This window comes from Nesoenas mayeri, assembly GCF_963082525.1.
Source record: "Nesoenas mayeri genome assembly, chromosome: 10".
Lineage (NCBI taxonomy): Eukaryota > Metazoa > Chordata > Aves > Columbiformes > Columbidae > Nesoenas > Nesoenas mayeri.
This window is the reverse complement of record NC_137560.1, coordinates 7,097,822-7,113,141: the sequence shown is the minus strand read 5'-3', so window position 1 is coordinate 7,113,141 and position 15,320 is coordinate 7,097,822. Positions and strand designations below refer to the sequence as shown.

Below are 15,320 nucleotides of genomic sequence, written 5' to 3'. Positions count from 1 at the left end.
CAGAGGTGAGCCACCCACTCCCACCCCTAGGTCATGGGGGGGATCAGTACATACATATTTCCGCTTTATTTTGTTTCTACATTTTATTATTTCAAACCATGTGAACGATTCGGTAAAACATCCTGTGGGAAAAGCGAGGCCGCGGGCACCGGCTGAGGGGGCCCCCCGGGCTAGGGGGGGACAGCAGGGGCCACTCTGTACAGCGGGCTCTTTTCGCCCAACGCAACAGCTAGCCCTACAAAACTAGGCTTAGAAAGAGGGGGGGATACAGGCAGCGGGCAGCACCCCCTACCCACTCCCCTGCCCGGCCGCTGCCCGCCGAGGGCTGCCCGTCCCTCGGGGTAGCGGGGCAGGGGGCAGCGAGGCGGGGTGGGGTGCAGACCCCCCCAAGGCACACGGTTGGGGGGTGGGCTGGCCATGGAGGGCACCGCCACCACGTAGCACTTGACGCTTTTAAATAGTTTGGTAAAAAGGTTTCTGTAAAAAGCAACCTTGACCCAGCCGGTGTGGTGTGGTGGTTTTTTTGCGCACTGTTGTGTTTGGTTTTTTTTGTTTGTTTTTGTTTTTGTTTTTTACTTTCTTCTCCTTCTCCTTTTCTTTCTTTTGTGGCTTACTAAAAGGAATGTTGTTGGTTGTGTTTTCAGCCGGGTGGGTGTCCCCAGGGGGACCCCTGTGTCCCCCCACCCCGTGCCAGCAACACTTGCAATGTAAACAGTGAGAGCGCCAGGGCTCGGGAGCAAAGGAACAGGGGGGCTGGAGCGGTTCAGGGGTTAAAAACCAAGATGAAAACCTCATTTTCCGCAGGAAGGCAGAAAGGGTGACGCCGACAAGGAAAAGGAGGATGGTGGGAGGCGAGCAGGGCAGCGGAGGGGACACAGGCCCTGCCACTGCGCTGACACCCAAAAGTCTCTTTATGGGGTGGGGGTGGAGGGATGAATCCGAAGAGAAGCAGGAGGTGGGGGCGGCATGGTCCTCCCTTCGCTGGCATAGCCAGGGGTCCTAGGAGAGAGTGGGGGTGAGTGGGTGGGGACTGAGGATGGGGGACACGGTCACCCACCGCCTGGTGGGGTCGGAGCCCCAGATGATGCTTTGCTCTGTGATCACCCCATTCGCTGGGGGCCACCACCGAGACCAGCACCCACCTGGGCAGTGCCACCCTCAGAAGAGCCCGCAGTCCTTCAGGTTGTTCTTGATGATGACGTCGGTGACGGCGTCGAAAACGAACTGCACGTTCTTGGTGTCGGTGGCGCAGGTGAAGTGGGTGTAGATCTCCTTGGTGTCCTTCCGCTTGTTCAGGTCCTCAAACTTGGTCTGGATGTAGCCAGCCGCCTCGTCGTACTTGTTGGCCCCTGGGGAGGAGGAGGAGACACGGGGTTGGGGTTGCCCCATGATGCCTCCACTACTGGCGCTGGTTTGGGCTCAGCTTCCCCCACTACCACCCCAATGTCAGATTGATGTTCCCCAGGCACAAGGAGCCTCAGCTAAACCCCCAGGGCTGCTGCCTCTTGTCTCCCCATCTTCCCCCATCCCTTGGGGCACCCCAAATACCACCACACCCCCCTCGCTGCCTCAACACGCTGCTCCCTGGGCACAGGAGAGCCACCATCTCCATCCCCAGCATCTCCTGCTACACTGCCTGGGCAAGGTGCCACCTGCTGCTCCTGTCAGGGCGACTGGAGGGGCACTGAGGGACCCTGCAATACCTGTATACTCAGGGAAGCAAATGGTCAGGGGGCTGTGCACGATCTTCTCCTCAAAGAGGTCCTTCTTGTTGAGGAAGAGAATGATGGATGTGTCCGTGAACCACTTGTTGTTGCAGATGCTGTCGAACAGCTTCATGCTCTCGTGCATTCGGTTCTGGCAGAGGAGAAAGCAGCCTGAGCCAGGCAGGGACCCCCAGGCAGCCCCCACCCCATTGATGCCCCTCCCCCACTGCTGCCTGCCCCGGCAGGGGATGCCAAGAGCCCTGCAAGGCTTGGGCCATGCTGGCCAGGGCACTGGTGGGCACCAGAGAAAGGGGTGCTCCCCAAGGAAGGGCTGGCTCACAGCACTGGCTCCAGCCCCTCCACTCACCATCTCCTCGTCTTCAGCCAGCACCAGGTCGTAGGCGCTCAGGGCCACGCAGAAAATGATGGCTGTCACCCCCTCAAAGCAGTGGATCCACTTCTTCCGCTCCGAGCGCTGGCCGCCCACATCGAACATCCTGGGCCGGGAGACAGCGTGGTGATGGGCAGCAGCTCCTGGCCCCACTGCCCTCACCCCACTCTGCCTCAGCCTCCCCGGAGCAGGAGCTGTGCCAGGAAAAGGCGCCAGGACGGGCAGAGCACAGTGCCTCTGCCACAGGGGTGTTGCTGGCACTGCAGATCTGCCAGCACCCATTGCCCATCCCAGGGACAGTGTCCAGGCTCTTCTCGCAGTCGGAGCAGACCCCAGATCCCCACCAGGAGCCAGGGCAGGACCAGGCAGCCTTTCCCAGGGGGTGTCAGCACAACGCTCCCTGAAGCCGGGCTCCAGGAGATGCTCAGAGACCCACTCTGGAGGGGGCACCGCGGGGCTTTGCTGGACCACGGGGAGCTGCTGGTGCTCAGCTGAGTGGCCGGCTTAGTGGGATGGCAGGCAGCGCCAGGGCTCAGGGGATGGTGCTGGAGCACCGCCTGCCTCTCCTGCTGCAGGCAGCAGAGGATGCTCTGCCTCCACAGACAAGAGCCTGGCAGCAGCGCCACATCTACAGCCAACCTCACTGCTGTGCTCCTCCCCACACCAGCCCCTCTGCCCCGCTGCCACCTCCAAAGCACGCCCTGGCAACGGGCGACAAAACACTGCCTTCCCACCAGGGTGGCAGGGCACCCCTGCGAGCCCCCCGCACTCAGGGAGGATCCCAGCAGAAATTTCTGCCAGCAGGTCCGTTGCCAAGAGACGAAATCCCCCGGGATATGCACAATGCCAGCTTTTTAGCTTTGGAAACCAGAGCCCTGACTCTTTCCCACAGGCTTTTAGTGGAAAGCAACCCCAAGGTGCTGGTGGGCAGTGGCACTGGTTCCCAGCCCTGAGACCCCTGGTTTCCGCCCAGCGCTCTTCCCGCAGCGGAAGCAGCGTCACAGCACCGGGAGGACACCTTCCCCCTTCCCCTCCTCGCCAGAGGCTGGATCCGCCCCCGGGCTGAGCCCTGTGAGACGTTTTTGAGGCTGCTCCAGCTATTTCGGCGGTTTCCGCTCGCTCTGAGGCAGCAGCTCCTGCCATGAGCAAAGCCGGGAGGGTTTGACGTGTGCAGCGCGCAAACAGGATCCGGCCAGCCACGGGCAGGAAAGGGTATTTTTTTGCCTTGGAAAAGGCAAAAGTAAAAGGGTTGGACGTACTTGAAGTGCAGATCCTTGAAGGTGAAGTGCGTCTCTACGATGCCAGTGGTCTTCACCCTGGTGCGTAGCACATCCTGCTGCGTGGGGATGTAGTCGGCACGGGCTATCCTCTCCAGGTCATTCAGGTAGCTGGGGAGGGAGCAGAAAGGCACTAGGGAAGCTGGACTGTGGGGCACGACCCACCAAAATCCCATGGGGCATCCCCACACCACCCCAGAGTCCACTGCCCACACTCCAGCATCGCCCACTTGGGGTGGGCAGCGCCAAGCCAGGCAACACTGCAGACCCCATCCGCACCCCAGGGTCACCCCGTGGCCCTACCAGCCACAGGAAGGGCAGGGCGGGAAGCTGCCAGGGTGGCAAGGAGACATGCGGGAACAAGGGCTGGGGGCAGAGTGCCAGCACCAGTGGTTGGGCAGAGGATACAGCTGGGGCTGGGGGGCTCCCCCCCTATTTTCCTGGCCGTTTGCACAGGGGAAGCGGCAAGAGGAAAGTATTCACTGCTATGGCAACCGGTCGCAGCGCCGGCGGAAACAATCGATGGCGCCGTGCCATTTATAGTCAAAAACACAAAGGGCCGGAGCCCTGGGAGGAAGCAGGAGGCTGGCGGCTGGAGGGACCGGGAGCAGCATGACTGGGGGGGCTGCCGGCCATCCCGGGACCCCCAGGACCAGCACTGTCTGCCCTGCAGACCTCGGCAGAGATGATGCCTCAGTCTTGATGGCGCAGCAGCTGCCAGGACCAGCAGAGGGATGCCGGGAGGATCAAGGCAAGTTTCCATTTCTCCAGCTCACGTTCCTTTAATTGGGTTACAATAAACGGGCTCCTTTAAGCAAATTAGGCTTGTGTTAATTAAGGCCTTTGCAGCCCTGTAATCTGGTGAAAGCCAGATTACAGCTCATGAGGCCATGGGGATCCTGGGCTCCAGTGGCAGCACGGCCGCTCGCCAGCTCCTGGGAAGCCTCTGGCATGCCAGGGCACAGCCGGAGCCGTGGGTGCCCCGGGACCCTGCAGCAGCACGAGGGCGTGGGGGCCGGCACCCGCCACTACCGAGCAGCTCGACAACAGCCGGAAACACAGGCGGCTCCGGCTGACACAACAACAGGAAACGCCGCGGCAGGGCCCTGCGCGGCACCAGCAGCACTCCGACTTCACACCCACCCCGGCACCCCCAGCTCCTGCACCCCAAGGGGCTGCAGAGGAGGTGGCTGGGGGCTGCCACAGAGGGCTGGGTGTGGGGGGCTGAGTGCTGGGCACAGCGTGGGGCTCCTCATCCCCAGGGTGCCCGGTGCCGGTGGCACCATGGGTACAGCACGAGCCCCGCGGGGATGGACAGGGCATCGGCTGCCACATCGGCACCTGTGTGCTGCTGGAGAAAGGCTGGAGCAACAGCTCAGCGGGGGCTCCTAATTAATACTTGTCCAACCCCCGTAATGCACCAAACACTTAACAAATGCGCTTAAGGCGATAGTTGATTTGCAGACGTATTTGCTCAAACTGTGCGTGTGAGCTGCCAGGCACCTGCCGGGTCTCCGCTGCCTCCGGATCAGCCCCCACGGCACAGCACGGCACTGTCGGGGACATGCCGGCACTGGCTGGGAGCGATGGGGCTGAGCAGGAGGGGGCTGGGGAGGTGGGTGGGTGCTGGGCTGGAGGAAGCGAAAGCCACGGGCGCTGGAGGAAAGTGCCGGCAGGAGCTTCTCTGGGGTCGGCGTTTGCCAGGAGCTCTCCTGCAACATCTTTCCCCCAGTGACCTCAGTGCAGAAGAGGGACCTGCCGGTGCCAGGAGGGAGGGGACAGTGGCGCTGGCATACAGGGGCCCAAGCAGTCCCCAGGATGGCAGCCAGTCTTAAGGGTGCTCAGTCCCTCGTGGGGCCAGCCTTGGCTGGGGTGTCCCGGCACAGCACGAGCTGCCCCTGGCACTGCTTTACTGCACGGTGTCTGGGCAGAGAGGGCAGGAGGGCACTGTGCGAGCTGAACACAGCCTTGGCCACGCCACCCACTCCAGCAATCATATTTTAGGCAGATTAACTTATTTATTAAATCTCTTCAGGGATAAACCCAAGCAGATGCAGGCAAATTATCCACACGAGTTAGCTGGCTAATATGCCTGTGTAATGCCAAGTCTTTCCATATAAACTTGGGCAAAAAGAAAAAGAAAAGCCTCTTGTGCATCCTACTCATCCTGTTCAGGCATAAGGGTCCCCAGTGCTTGCTTTGGGGCTTTTTCTTGCTTTTTTTCTGCCTTCATGGCCCATGGCCCATGAAGGGCCACAAGGACGGGGAAGCCCCCTGGGCTGTGCTCACATGGAGGGAGGTCAGGGGGAGAATCCCCTGGTGAAGGGCAGTGGGCACTGAGCAGCAGCAGGAGGGGGATGCCCTGGTGTCCCCCTCCTGGGGGCCACAGCACCCCACCAGAGGAGGAAACAGCTTGCGAAACATCCGCCTTCCCAGTTCTGCTCCAGCTCAGCCCCAGCGCTGGACGGGAAGTGGCAGCACCAGCCCCCAAGCCTGGCGATGGGGAACAGCAGCCTCCAGGGGGATTTTCTGTTGCTCAATAAAAAGGCTGTGGGCCACAGGGCTGGGATCCAACTGAGCTGGGCAGAGGAGTCCGGGTACTCACTAGGCAGCAGAGTCGTTCAGCTGGTACTCTCGGGAGCGGTTAAAACACGCCTGGACCCCGTTGTCAGCCCACAGCCTCCGGATCACATTGGCCAGGTCCTCCGGTAGGATGCCTTGCTCCTCGGCAGTGCAGGAGAGTGCAAACAGCTGCCGAGCATCATCCTGAGGGGAAAAAACAGGACTCAAGCATCAGCTAAGGGATACAAAGCTCATTCTGCCCCAAATAACCTGACTGGAGCCCTCTATGTCCCACCTGGACAGCAGGACAGGAGCTCCAGCGGTAGATGGGAATGAGACCCAATGGACCCCCATCCTTGTACACACCAGGGGCTGTGCCAGGGCAGTCCACTCACAGGTTATGCTTTGGGTCCCCACATCCCCAGTGCCAGGGACAGGCAGTCACAGCCAGACAGGGAGTAGCAGGGCTTGGGCAGGGCCACCCTTAATCCTGGCCCAGCTTTGGGCACATCTGCTTTTGCTCTCCAGGACACCCCACCCCTGCCAGGCACAGCACAGTGGGCACCCACCGCTCTGGAGGAGTCTCCAAAGTCAATCTGCAGGTTCCCCATTGCCTTGATAATGGCCATGATGGACTGGATGGTGTTGCTGTAGACCACGGCTTTGTACTGCCGGCACTCCTCCTCCGAGTAGCCATCCTCATGGATGATCCTGGGGACATGGAAGAGACACGGGCAAGGTCAGCCCTTTGCTGGGTGTCCCAGAGTGCTTTCCCCCACCCACGCTCTGTGGCAACACCAATGGGAAGCTTTCCCCAGCCACCACTGGTTTTGGAGCCCGTGGTGCAAGGATCACTCACTTCATCTGTTTGACGATGGTGCTCTTCCCAGACTCGCCAGCACCTGCAGAGAAACGAGAAAGCGGGATGAGCAGTGAGGTGCTGCCTGAAGCCAGAGACACCCACCCCACTGGGACCCCCAGCCCAGGGCGGGAGGGCAGAGGGCACCTCAGCCATCAGAGAAGAGCTCCCAGCATCGGCCAGAGCAGATGCTTGGATGGGCACTGGGAATGTGAGGGCCAAGAAAGGGGAAGGAAAAGGGGAGCCTGGGTGGGACCTAGCAAGAAATTACACCTGCTCCAGGCCATGAAAATGACATAAACACACTAACATTTGCCCCATGGTCCCAGTGTGCTGCAGCCAACATGATTGGCATCCATGGCTTCAGTTGAGTTCGGGAGTGGGGAACGACTGATGATGGGGGCGCGGCTAAGCCGTGCCTATCACCCTCTATCCCAGCTCCAGGCAGAGCTGCATCCCAAATCTGACATCCACATTGTCTCGGGGGACAATGGAGCATCAGCCCCAACACGTGCACACAGCTGGAGCTGGCAGCAGCCAGGACAAGGAGATGCTTGTGCCACCAGGTAGTGGCAGGGGGCTGGGCACCCCCAGCCAAGCACCCCAGGGAGCTGGGGAAGAAGCTGCCACCTCCACCAGCCATCTCGAGTGGCCCTCGGTGGGAGCAGCTTCCCCCAGGCTGCTTTTGAAATGGCGTGGACTTTGCAGCCTGATGGGTCCCACAGCCCAGCCCAGCTGCGGAGGAGGCTGCCAGCAGGAAAAGCTGGTGGATTTTGGGATGGGTTTATTTTTCAGCATCCCAATTCAGAATGCCAGGGGTTCAGAGGAGACATGCAGCTCCCAGTCCAGCCCTTCCTCCCCAGGCTGGGAGTGGGGAAGGAGTGAAGTCACCCTGGCTGCAAGAAAGGGGAAGCTCAAAGGGGAAGCTGAAAGACACAGTGCATGTCCCTCGTCCCCTCTCCAAGCAGGGAGTGTCACTGAGATGGAGGAGCATCTGGCTCGCCCCGGCACTGGCAGCAGGACGAGCCCCCTTTGGCTGGGGACCAGCACGGTCCCTGCCCCCAGGTGCCAGTCCCAGGGGAAGCCTCGAGCTGAACACGTCCCTGTGTCACTGCATCCCTCTGGGGGGTTCCCCCCATTGCTGCCCGCAGCCCTGGCACTACCCTTACAGGGGGCCTCAAGCAGGCAGCAGCAGGGCTGTGCCAACACGGCCACAGAGGGGGAAGAGCGATTACAGAGTTTACTTTTTTTTTTAAATTGTGATTATGCTAAAATTAACCAGGAAAAACAGAGCCCATTATCATGGAGCCGAGACACATCAGCACAGAAAAAACACCTTCTGCCCGTGCTACCGGCATAAACACAGCCGCAGTGACGGGCACACACACCTGGGGACACCACCGCAGGCACAGAGCCCCCGAGGCTGGGGCCATACTGAGGCTATACAGACCCTCTATTTACTGCCACAACCATCCCACTCCACAGCTTCCACACTGTACACGCTGGAGTGCTTGTCATGCAGGGCTCTCCGGCACCGCCGGTACCAGTGGCTCTGCTGCTCCAGCCTCAGTCGGCACCTCGGGACGCTGACGCGGCACCGGCGCAGCCCCGCCAGCGCGGCCAGGCCGGCGTTCGTGGTCAGCGCTGGCAACTCCTGCCCAGAGCTGGGGAGGGAAGGACTCTGCATATCCCTTCATTTTTTCCATTAAATATCTCTGGTTTCTGGCCACACCGCCCCATACCACCCGGTTCAGGGATCATGGCCAGCTGCATTCACCGTGCCTGACCCCCCTTCCCTGTGGCTGCCCAGACAGGGAAACTGAGGCACAGAGCAAGTGAGGACCCTGCTGATAAGCACCCCAGGGCAAGCTGCCAGCCAGTGGTCCCCCAGCCTCCTGATCCATCTGCCCCACTGCCACTTGCTCCCTGCCCAGGACAGAACAACCTCCCAGGGACCTCCTGCCTGCTCCCAGCACTGTGACAGTCACCGGTACGGTGGCAGCCGCCAGGGCCGGTCACTTCTGTCCCCTGCAGAACACAGCCGTGCCATTGCCTCCCCAGTTCAAACCAGCAGCTCCACTCGTGGCTGGGAGCTCGCCCAGTACCGCACGCCTGTGGCGAACATTAATTCAGGCCTGAATTAATACCAGGTTCCCGGCTTCCCCCCGCTGTACTCCCCCAGCACCCCCAGAGAGGCTATTCCCACCCCACCGAGGGTGGGCAGGCCCTTCCCAGCCCCCCCGGGCAAGCAGGGCAGAGGGAAAGGGTTTCCAATCCCCGGAAAACCTCGGCTACCGTCCATTCAGCCCCAAAACAATCCCTGGGCAGGGCGCCAGCCACTGGCTCCCACCCTCCTGCCCACAGCAGGCAGGAGGCAGTGTGCGAGGGGCTTCGCTTCCTTCGGACCCCGTGCCGGCCAGCCATCGGGTGGACGGAGACAAACCCCTCACCATGGGGTAACCCCACGGCTGGGCTCCCTTCAGTCCTGCCCGCCGGGACCAGGCAGCGCTCGTTCCTGGAGCGGCGCCTGCCAAACAGGAGGAGACCTCTCTCTCGGGCTGATTTCCCTCTTTTTTTTGTTAAAAATAATCATCAAAAACTTAAAACAAGCAAGCTGCTACCCCACTCCAAAACGCCCTGTTAATCCACCGGTGAAAAAAACTGTTTAGCCAACATGTATTTTGCAGCCTATGATTTAAGATGCTTTCTGGCAGGCATGTATTTAATGTCGTATATTTAAGAAGCTGGTCACAGGTTCCGGGGTCCACCTCACCCGGCATTGCGGAGAGGGGATTTTCCATCTTGCTGCACAGCACTATCCTTTCTTATGCCGTCAAATATCCGGGCATGGATGGAAGCGATGCACAGCTGGAAAGTATTCCTTATTATGAGGGAGAAGCTGGAATTCAATCCACCAGTGGGTCCGGGGCCATTCTCATCCCCACAGCCCCATCCCCAGCCACTATACCGGCAAATTTTCCCGGCCCAGCAAACAGCAGCTGTCATTGTGCCTGGATTTACTGAGGGTTTTTACAGCCAGACCCGCTGACCCCCTTCCTTGCAGAGGGCAGACAGACAGACAGCTGGGCAGAGGGACGGCTGAAGAGCTCACCCCCCTTGGCACCTATGAGGTCCCCGCCATCAAATGGGATTTTCAAAGGTGTGTGTTAAAAGCAGTTACCCTAAAGACTGAAAAAAATAATAATAAAAAGAGATTCCCCTCAACATTTTCCTTCCTACCCAAAATAGATGGAAAATTGCTGTAAAAATAATCGCATTTTTTTAAAACCCCACAGCGACACAGGGCGTTTTTCCCAGGGGCCGTCCCATTCCGGCACAGGGCTGGCCGCTTCCCAGAAGGAGCCCGCACGGCCGGTGGGATGCCACGTCCCCAGGCAGGACCCCCAGAAACTGGGGGACATCAGGGAGGTACAGATGTCTCTGTCCAAGGCAGCCAATGGAGACACAGGGAGAAAAAAAATCACAACAAAGTAATAAATAAAATATAAATAAATTGTCAGCAGGAAGGATGTTTGGAACACATGGGGAGGAGGTGGCGGTTTCCCGGCGGGAGTATGGCAAACGCACCCCTGGTGCCGACAAGGGCCGCTGGTGTTCGCAAGCTGCACAAAACTATCCTTGTGCCCAGCTTTTTCCAGGAATCCCAGAACTTTGCTGCTCTGTTTCTGCCTCTGCCGTGGCCATCCTGCTCCCCCCCAGCTGGCACCAGCCACCTCCGTGCCCCCATCGCAGCTGTGCCGTGACCCCGCATTTGGGTGCCATCAACCTCCCCACCCCGCCCTGATGGGGCTGGGGCTCACCCAGCGGCACAGCCGGGATCCCGCCGGCACCCTGCTCCCCCGGGGTTTCCACCGGTGGGGATGGGGGTTACTCGGTTCCCCTGGCCCTGGTGATTCAGTCACCTCTGGCCTGAAGTAGGAAACCTGGTGGCTGCGGAGAGACCAGGCTGCACCGGCTATGGCACCCGGGCACATCCCAGCCCCAGCACCCACAATTCTGGGTGCGCTCAGCCCACGGGAGACCTTCCGTAAAAATATACGTGTGTAAAGCTATATATAGATATGCTTTTAAAGACATATATAAAAAATTTGATATATATATTACTCCATATAAAAAAGCAATATATATATGTATACTAAAGAGCAACAAATATTTTTAAATATATAAAATATATTTCTAACACATATGTGTAAAAAAATATGTAAAATATAAACATATAAGCCTGCCACCACTCCTGAGCAAAGGCTAAGCACTCATCTTGGAGTGGAGGGGAGCTGCCTGCACCTGGGACACCACCATTGGACCCATCCCCATCTCAGTCACCGGCTCCAGGGAGATGGGTGCAGGGTCCCCCTGGATCTCTATCAGCATTGAGCTCTTCTCTGCCCACGCCCCACCACGATACCTCCTGGTTCATGACCAAAAACACCACTGGGACCCCAACAGTGTTCCCATCAAAGGGAGGGCGCAGTCCCCTCCCATCACCCTGGGCTGGGGCAGCAGGAGGGACAAAAGCAAAACCCCAAGACCCAACAAAACGCAGCAAACCCGTCTGCTCGCACGCGAGCCCAGGGCAGGGCTGGGGCAACGCAGCCTCCGAAAGTCACAGCTGGTCCCTCCCTTCCTCTATTTTTATGCAAGCCCAAAACAAAATAAATATAAAGCTGCTGAGCCCTGCCTGGGCTGCCCTCGCCCCAGCCATAGCGCAGGATTCGGTACAGGCAGCTGCCTGCACGACTTATCCCAGTGTGACCCTGCCCAGGTGGGGCGCAAGGGGAGCATCTTCCCCCAGGGTTTGCACCTCCACCTAAACAGCACCGAAAACCACTGGGAATCAACCCACCACTGACTTCCACTGCCCCAAGCATCTTCCCTGCCTCAAACATCTCCTGAGCAGCAAATAAATCCTTTTGCTTTCTTCATCCTTTGTAGGAAGATGAGGAATTAGGGGCTTTGAGCACAGTGGCCGCTTGCCTGCCGCTGATCCTGCATCCCCCGGAGCATCCCAGCTCCCGTGGGCAGGGAGCTGGGCTGGGCAGGACCTGACCTCCTCTGCTGCCCAGCAGAAACAGCTGGTGACTCCAGACTCCTGGCAATGCCAACAAGCTGGCGGTAGCACCAGGAGCTGCTGGCAGCACCACTCTGTGTGGTAGATGAACTGGGGCCGGGGACCTTCAGGTGCCAGTGGCATCTCCCAGCCTTCCTCAGCATCAAAACCTTAGGAGGCTCTTGGTTTCCAGTGGCAGGGAAGGGGACAATGCTTCATTATGGACTTGTCCCCATCAGAGACCAGAGCTTCAAACCATCCAGCAAGCAACCTATTTGCCCAAGCCAGCAAACAGCGGTGGGTGCCGTGGGCAGGAGCAGTGCTGTGCCGGGTGCTGCCAGGGGGTCCTGCTTCCCCCACCGCACCGATGGCATGTGTCCGTCTGTCCCTCTCCAGCTCACCTGCTGTGGAGGAGTAAAGGCCGAGGCAGGATCACGGCCACACACAGGGCACAGCACCAAGCCGAAGTGGCTCCACCAGGCAGCCCCAAGCCCTCCGCGGTGCCGGTGTCCGGCACAGACCTGCATTCCCGCACACCAACACCAATGCTCTCCGCTCACACCGCGTCCTGCTCAGCTGCACCGGCAGCTCCAAGCCAAGTTGCTGGCAAAACCACGTGGTGCTTGGAAGAGGCATTTCTTTGTGCTGTGGGCTGATGTGGCACAAAGGGTGAAGCAATTTTCCTTCTTAATTTTTCCTTCCAAATTTTTCTCCAACCATGGGGAAAATAATAAGCCCCAGGAAGGGTGAGGAGCAGGCATGCCGGGAGTATCTCCTGGCACTGCATCCCCACCTCAAGGGGTTCTTGCGGAAGGGGGAATGCTGCGAGCAGCAACTCGTGCAGGGGGGGACAGCCGGCCCCACCTCCACAGCCACTCCCTGACAGCTTGGGAGGATTTTCTGGCTGCGGCTCAGAAATGGGCAGTACCGACCCAAGGTTCCGGTGCTATTTAGACCTGAACAGCTGTGAGGGGAAAAAATAAATGCACATTAAAAACAACAAAAAAAAAAAGACCAAAAAGACCTGTTTTGCTCTATTTTTGGCTTTAGAAACCTGCCAAGATCAGAAACACCACTCATAAATGCCAGCCCCAGCAGATGGGAGCATGTCCATCCTCCTCCTATCCCGCTTCGGCAGAGAGCGGGACATGGGGTAAGAGATGCTGGCTGGCCGGCCCACATGATGATCCTCACCAAGCAGAGAGCCCCTGGCTGCCCCTTGGTGATGCTCAGCACCCACCAGGCTCCCCAGTGCCAACAGCACTGGAGTGATGCTGCCCATGCCAGCCAGCCCTGAAACCTCCCCATGCCCTGAGAAATGGAGGTGCCAACCCCCCCTGGCCAGCCGCACCCCAGCATCGTTATTTTGTGCCAGGCAGCGGTTCAAGAGGAGCCGTGGCGACAGCAAGGCCCGGGCGGTGAAGGGGGGACCACGTGTTTCCCCACCAGCCTGCAAACCCCGTGGGGTTTCACTCCGCCAGCACCGTCCCCTCCCCGGAAACAAGCAGGTCAGCCAGCTTGCACAACCAGCGAGAGCCCCCCCGGTAGCGTAGATGCCTGCCCGGCCCCCATGAGGATGGGTCTTGCCGCCGGCACAGCTCACGTCAAGGCAAAAATAAAATAAAACCGAAAAAACCTAAGCACTCTGTTAAATGAGTGCTTCAAGGCGTTAATTACGTATTTCTCAAGGCAGGCAGGGGTTGAGCAAATAAAGGACTGCCGGATTTCGGCGTGACTTCCTGCTGCTGGCGGCTTCCTCTGCCGACGGCGACGAGCCCAAAGACATTTTCTGCCGGCACTCCCCAGGCAGCAGCCGGGGATTTCTCTGCCCACCCCGGGTCCCGCCACCCCGCCACGGTGCCATGGGAGCCCCGCGTGCTCCTGCATCACAGCCGGAGCCAGGATCTCTCTGGGAATTTCGGAAAGGGAACAAAACCCTCAACTGGGAGTTATTAAGAAAATAAATAATAAATTAAAATAAATAAGTGGCTGCCTTGCCTGCAGGCACAGGGCAGGTCTGTGAACGCCCACAGGAGCATCGCCGGGTCGCTTTGAAGAGCGCAAGCGGCCCGTTATCGGTATGAAAATCGGGTGTCCGTGGGGCAGAGGGCCCGTGGGCTGTGGGGGGCCCTGTCTGCTGTGGGCAGCACATGGGGCAGAGCCAGCCGCCCAAGCCCCCTAACTCCCCATGGCAAGTGGAGGGCAAAGGTGGGATGGAAGTGCTCAGCCTGTCCCAGTGCCAGGCAGGGGGTGGTGTGGGGCAGCGGGTGCACATCAGCCCCATTACCTCCCCCCCAATCAGCCTAGGGCCAGGGCAGCCCATGGAGGAGCCCCCTGGCATGGCTTGGGGGGTCCTGGGCAGGCAGGATAGGGTGCCCAGGCTCTTTGCTTGGGGGCCCCAGCCACCAGGAGGGTAGGGATGCCCCCATTCGCACCCCAAAGGAATATGCCCAGGCTGGACGCTGATGGGGCTGGGTGTACAGTACCACAGCTAGGTGGGACTGGCACTTCATTGCCAGGGGGAGCCCCACAGCCCAGGGTGGGGCTGGCACCCCGCTCCCGAGGGACACCCAGGGCTTGCCGTAGGGCCAGCATCACACTCCTAGGGAGATGCTCAAGGACTGGAGTGTGGCTGGCACCCCACTCCCAGGGGAGTTACCCAAAGCCCAGAGCGGGGCTGGGACCCTGCTCCAGAGGAGATTCCCAAGGCCTGCTAGGGGGGCAGCATCTCACTCCTGCGGGAGAACCCGGCACCCTGCGGCGGGGCAGACACACCACTCCAGGGGGGATCCCCGAAATGGGGCCGACACCCCACTGGGGGGAACCTCGAAGGATGCGGCCAGCATCCCACCCCTAGCGGATGCCCGGGGCGCGGCCGGTACCCCGCGGGCTGGTACCCAGGGTCGCTCCGGTGCGGCGCGGGGCGGGGGTGGCGGGGCTGCCCGGTTCCGGCAGGGCCGGGCGGGGGAGCCCCTGCGGTGTGCAGGGGGAGGGGCCCAGGGGGCATCCCGGAGGTCTCACCCAGCAGCAGCAGCTTCACCTCCCGCGCCGCCTTCTCGCCGTCCTCCCGCAGGTTCTTGTCGATCATGCGGGAGCGCTCGGCGGCCGCCTTGTCCTCGGCGCTCACGGTGCAGCCCATGGCGGCGGCGGCGGCTGCCTGCGCGCGCCCGCGGCTCTGCCCTGCCCGGCCCCGCCCGCCCCGCCCCTGCGCGCCGCCGTGGGGCGGGGCCGACGGAAGGGCGGGGCCCATGGGTGGGGCAAGGCGAGGGGCGGGGTCAGGTGGGGCGGGGCCGCCGCGGGCAGAGGGGCGGGGCCTCGTTCCTGCCCGGCGAGATGGGCCCTCCAGCGGCAGCTCCGGGTACAGGCGTGCGGGGACCCACGGTGTGTCCCGCGGCAGGCCAGCACCGGCCGCGGTGTGTCCCGGGATACACATGGGGAGGCAGGTGGAGACTGGGTG

General features: G+C 60.4%; 1 protein-coding gene across 1 annotated transcript; it reads right to left on the bottom strand.

Moving 5' to 3' along the window:
- Window positions 1–83: 83 nt before the first annotated feature.
- On the bottom strand, window positions 84–15,014 carry GNAI2 (G protein subunit alpha i2). The gene is made up of 9 exons (XM_080350431.1): window positions 14,885–15,014; window positions 6,796–6,838; window positions 6,506–6,647; window positions 5,980–6,140; window positions 3,357–3,485; window positions 2,074–2,203; window positions 1,704–1,857; window positions 1,143–1,349; window positions 84–999 (listed from the first exon to the last, which is right to left on the bottom strand). The coding sequence occupies exons 1-8, from the start codon at window positions 15,000–15,002 to the stop codon at window positions 1,159–1,161; spliced, it is 1,068 nt and encodes a 355-aa protein (XP_080206557.1). The 5' UTR covers window positions 15,003–15,014; the 3' UTR covers window positions 84–999; window positions 1,143–1,158.
- Window positions 15,015–15,320: the final 306 nt, after the last annotated feature.

Coding starts and splice junctions, on each gene's coding strand:
- GNAI2 (XM_080350431.1), bottom strand. CDS start 15,002: ATGGGCTGCACCGTGAGCGCCGAGGACAAGGCGGCCGCCGAGCGCTCC. Junction 6,141..6,505: donor TTGGAGACTCCTCCAGAGCG/GTGGGTGCCCAC, acceptor TTTTCCCCTCAG/GATGATGCTCGGCAGCTGTT. Junction 1,858..2,073: donor TGGCTGAAGACGAGGAGATG/GTGAGTGGAGGG, acceptor CTCCTCTGCCAG/AACCGAATGCACGAGAGCAT.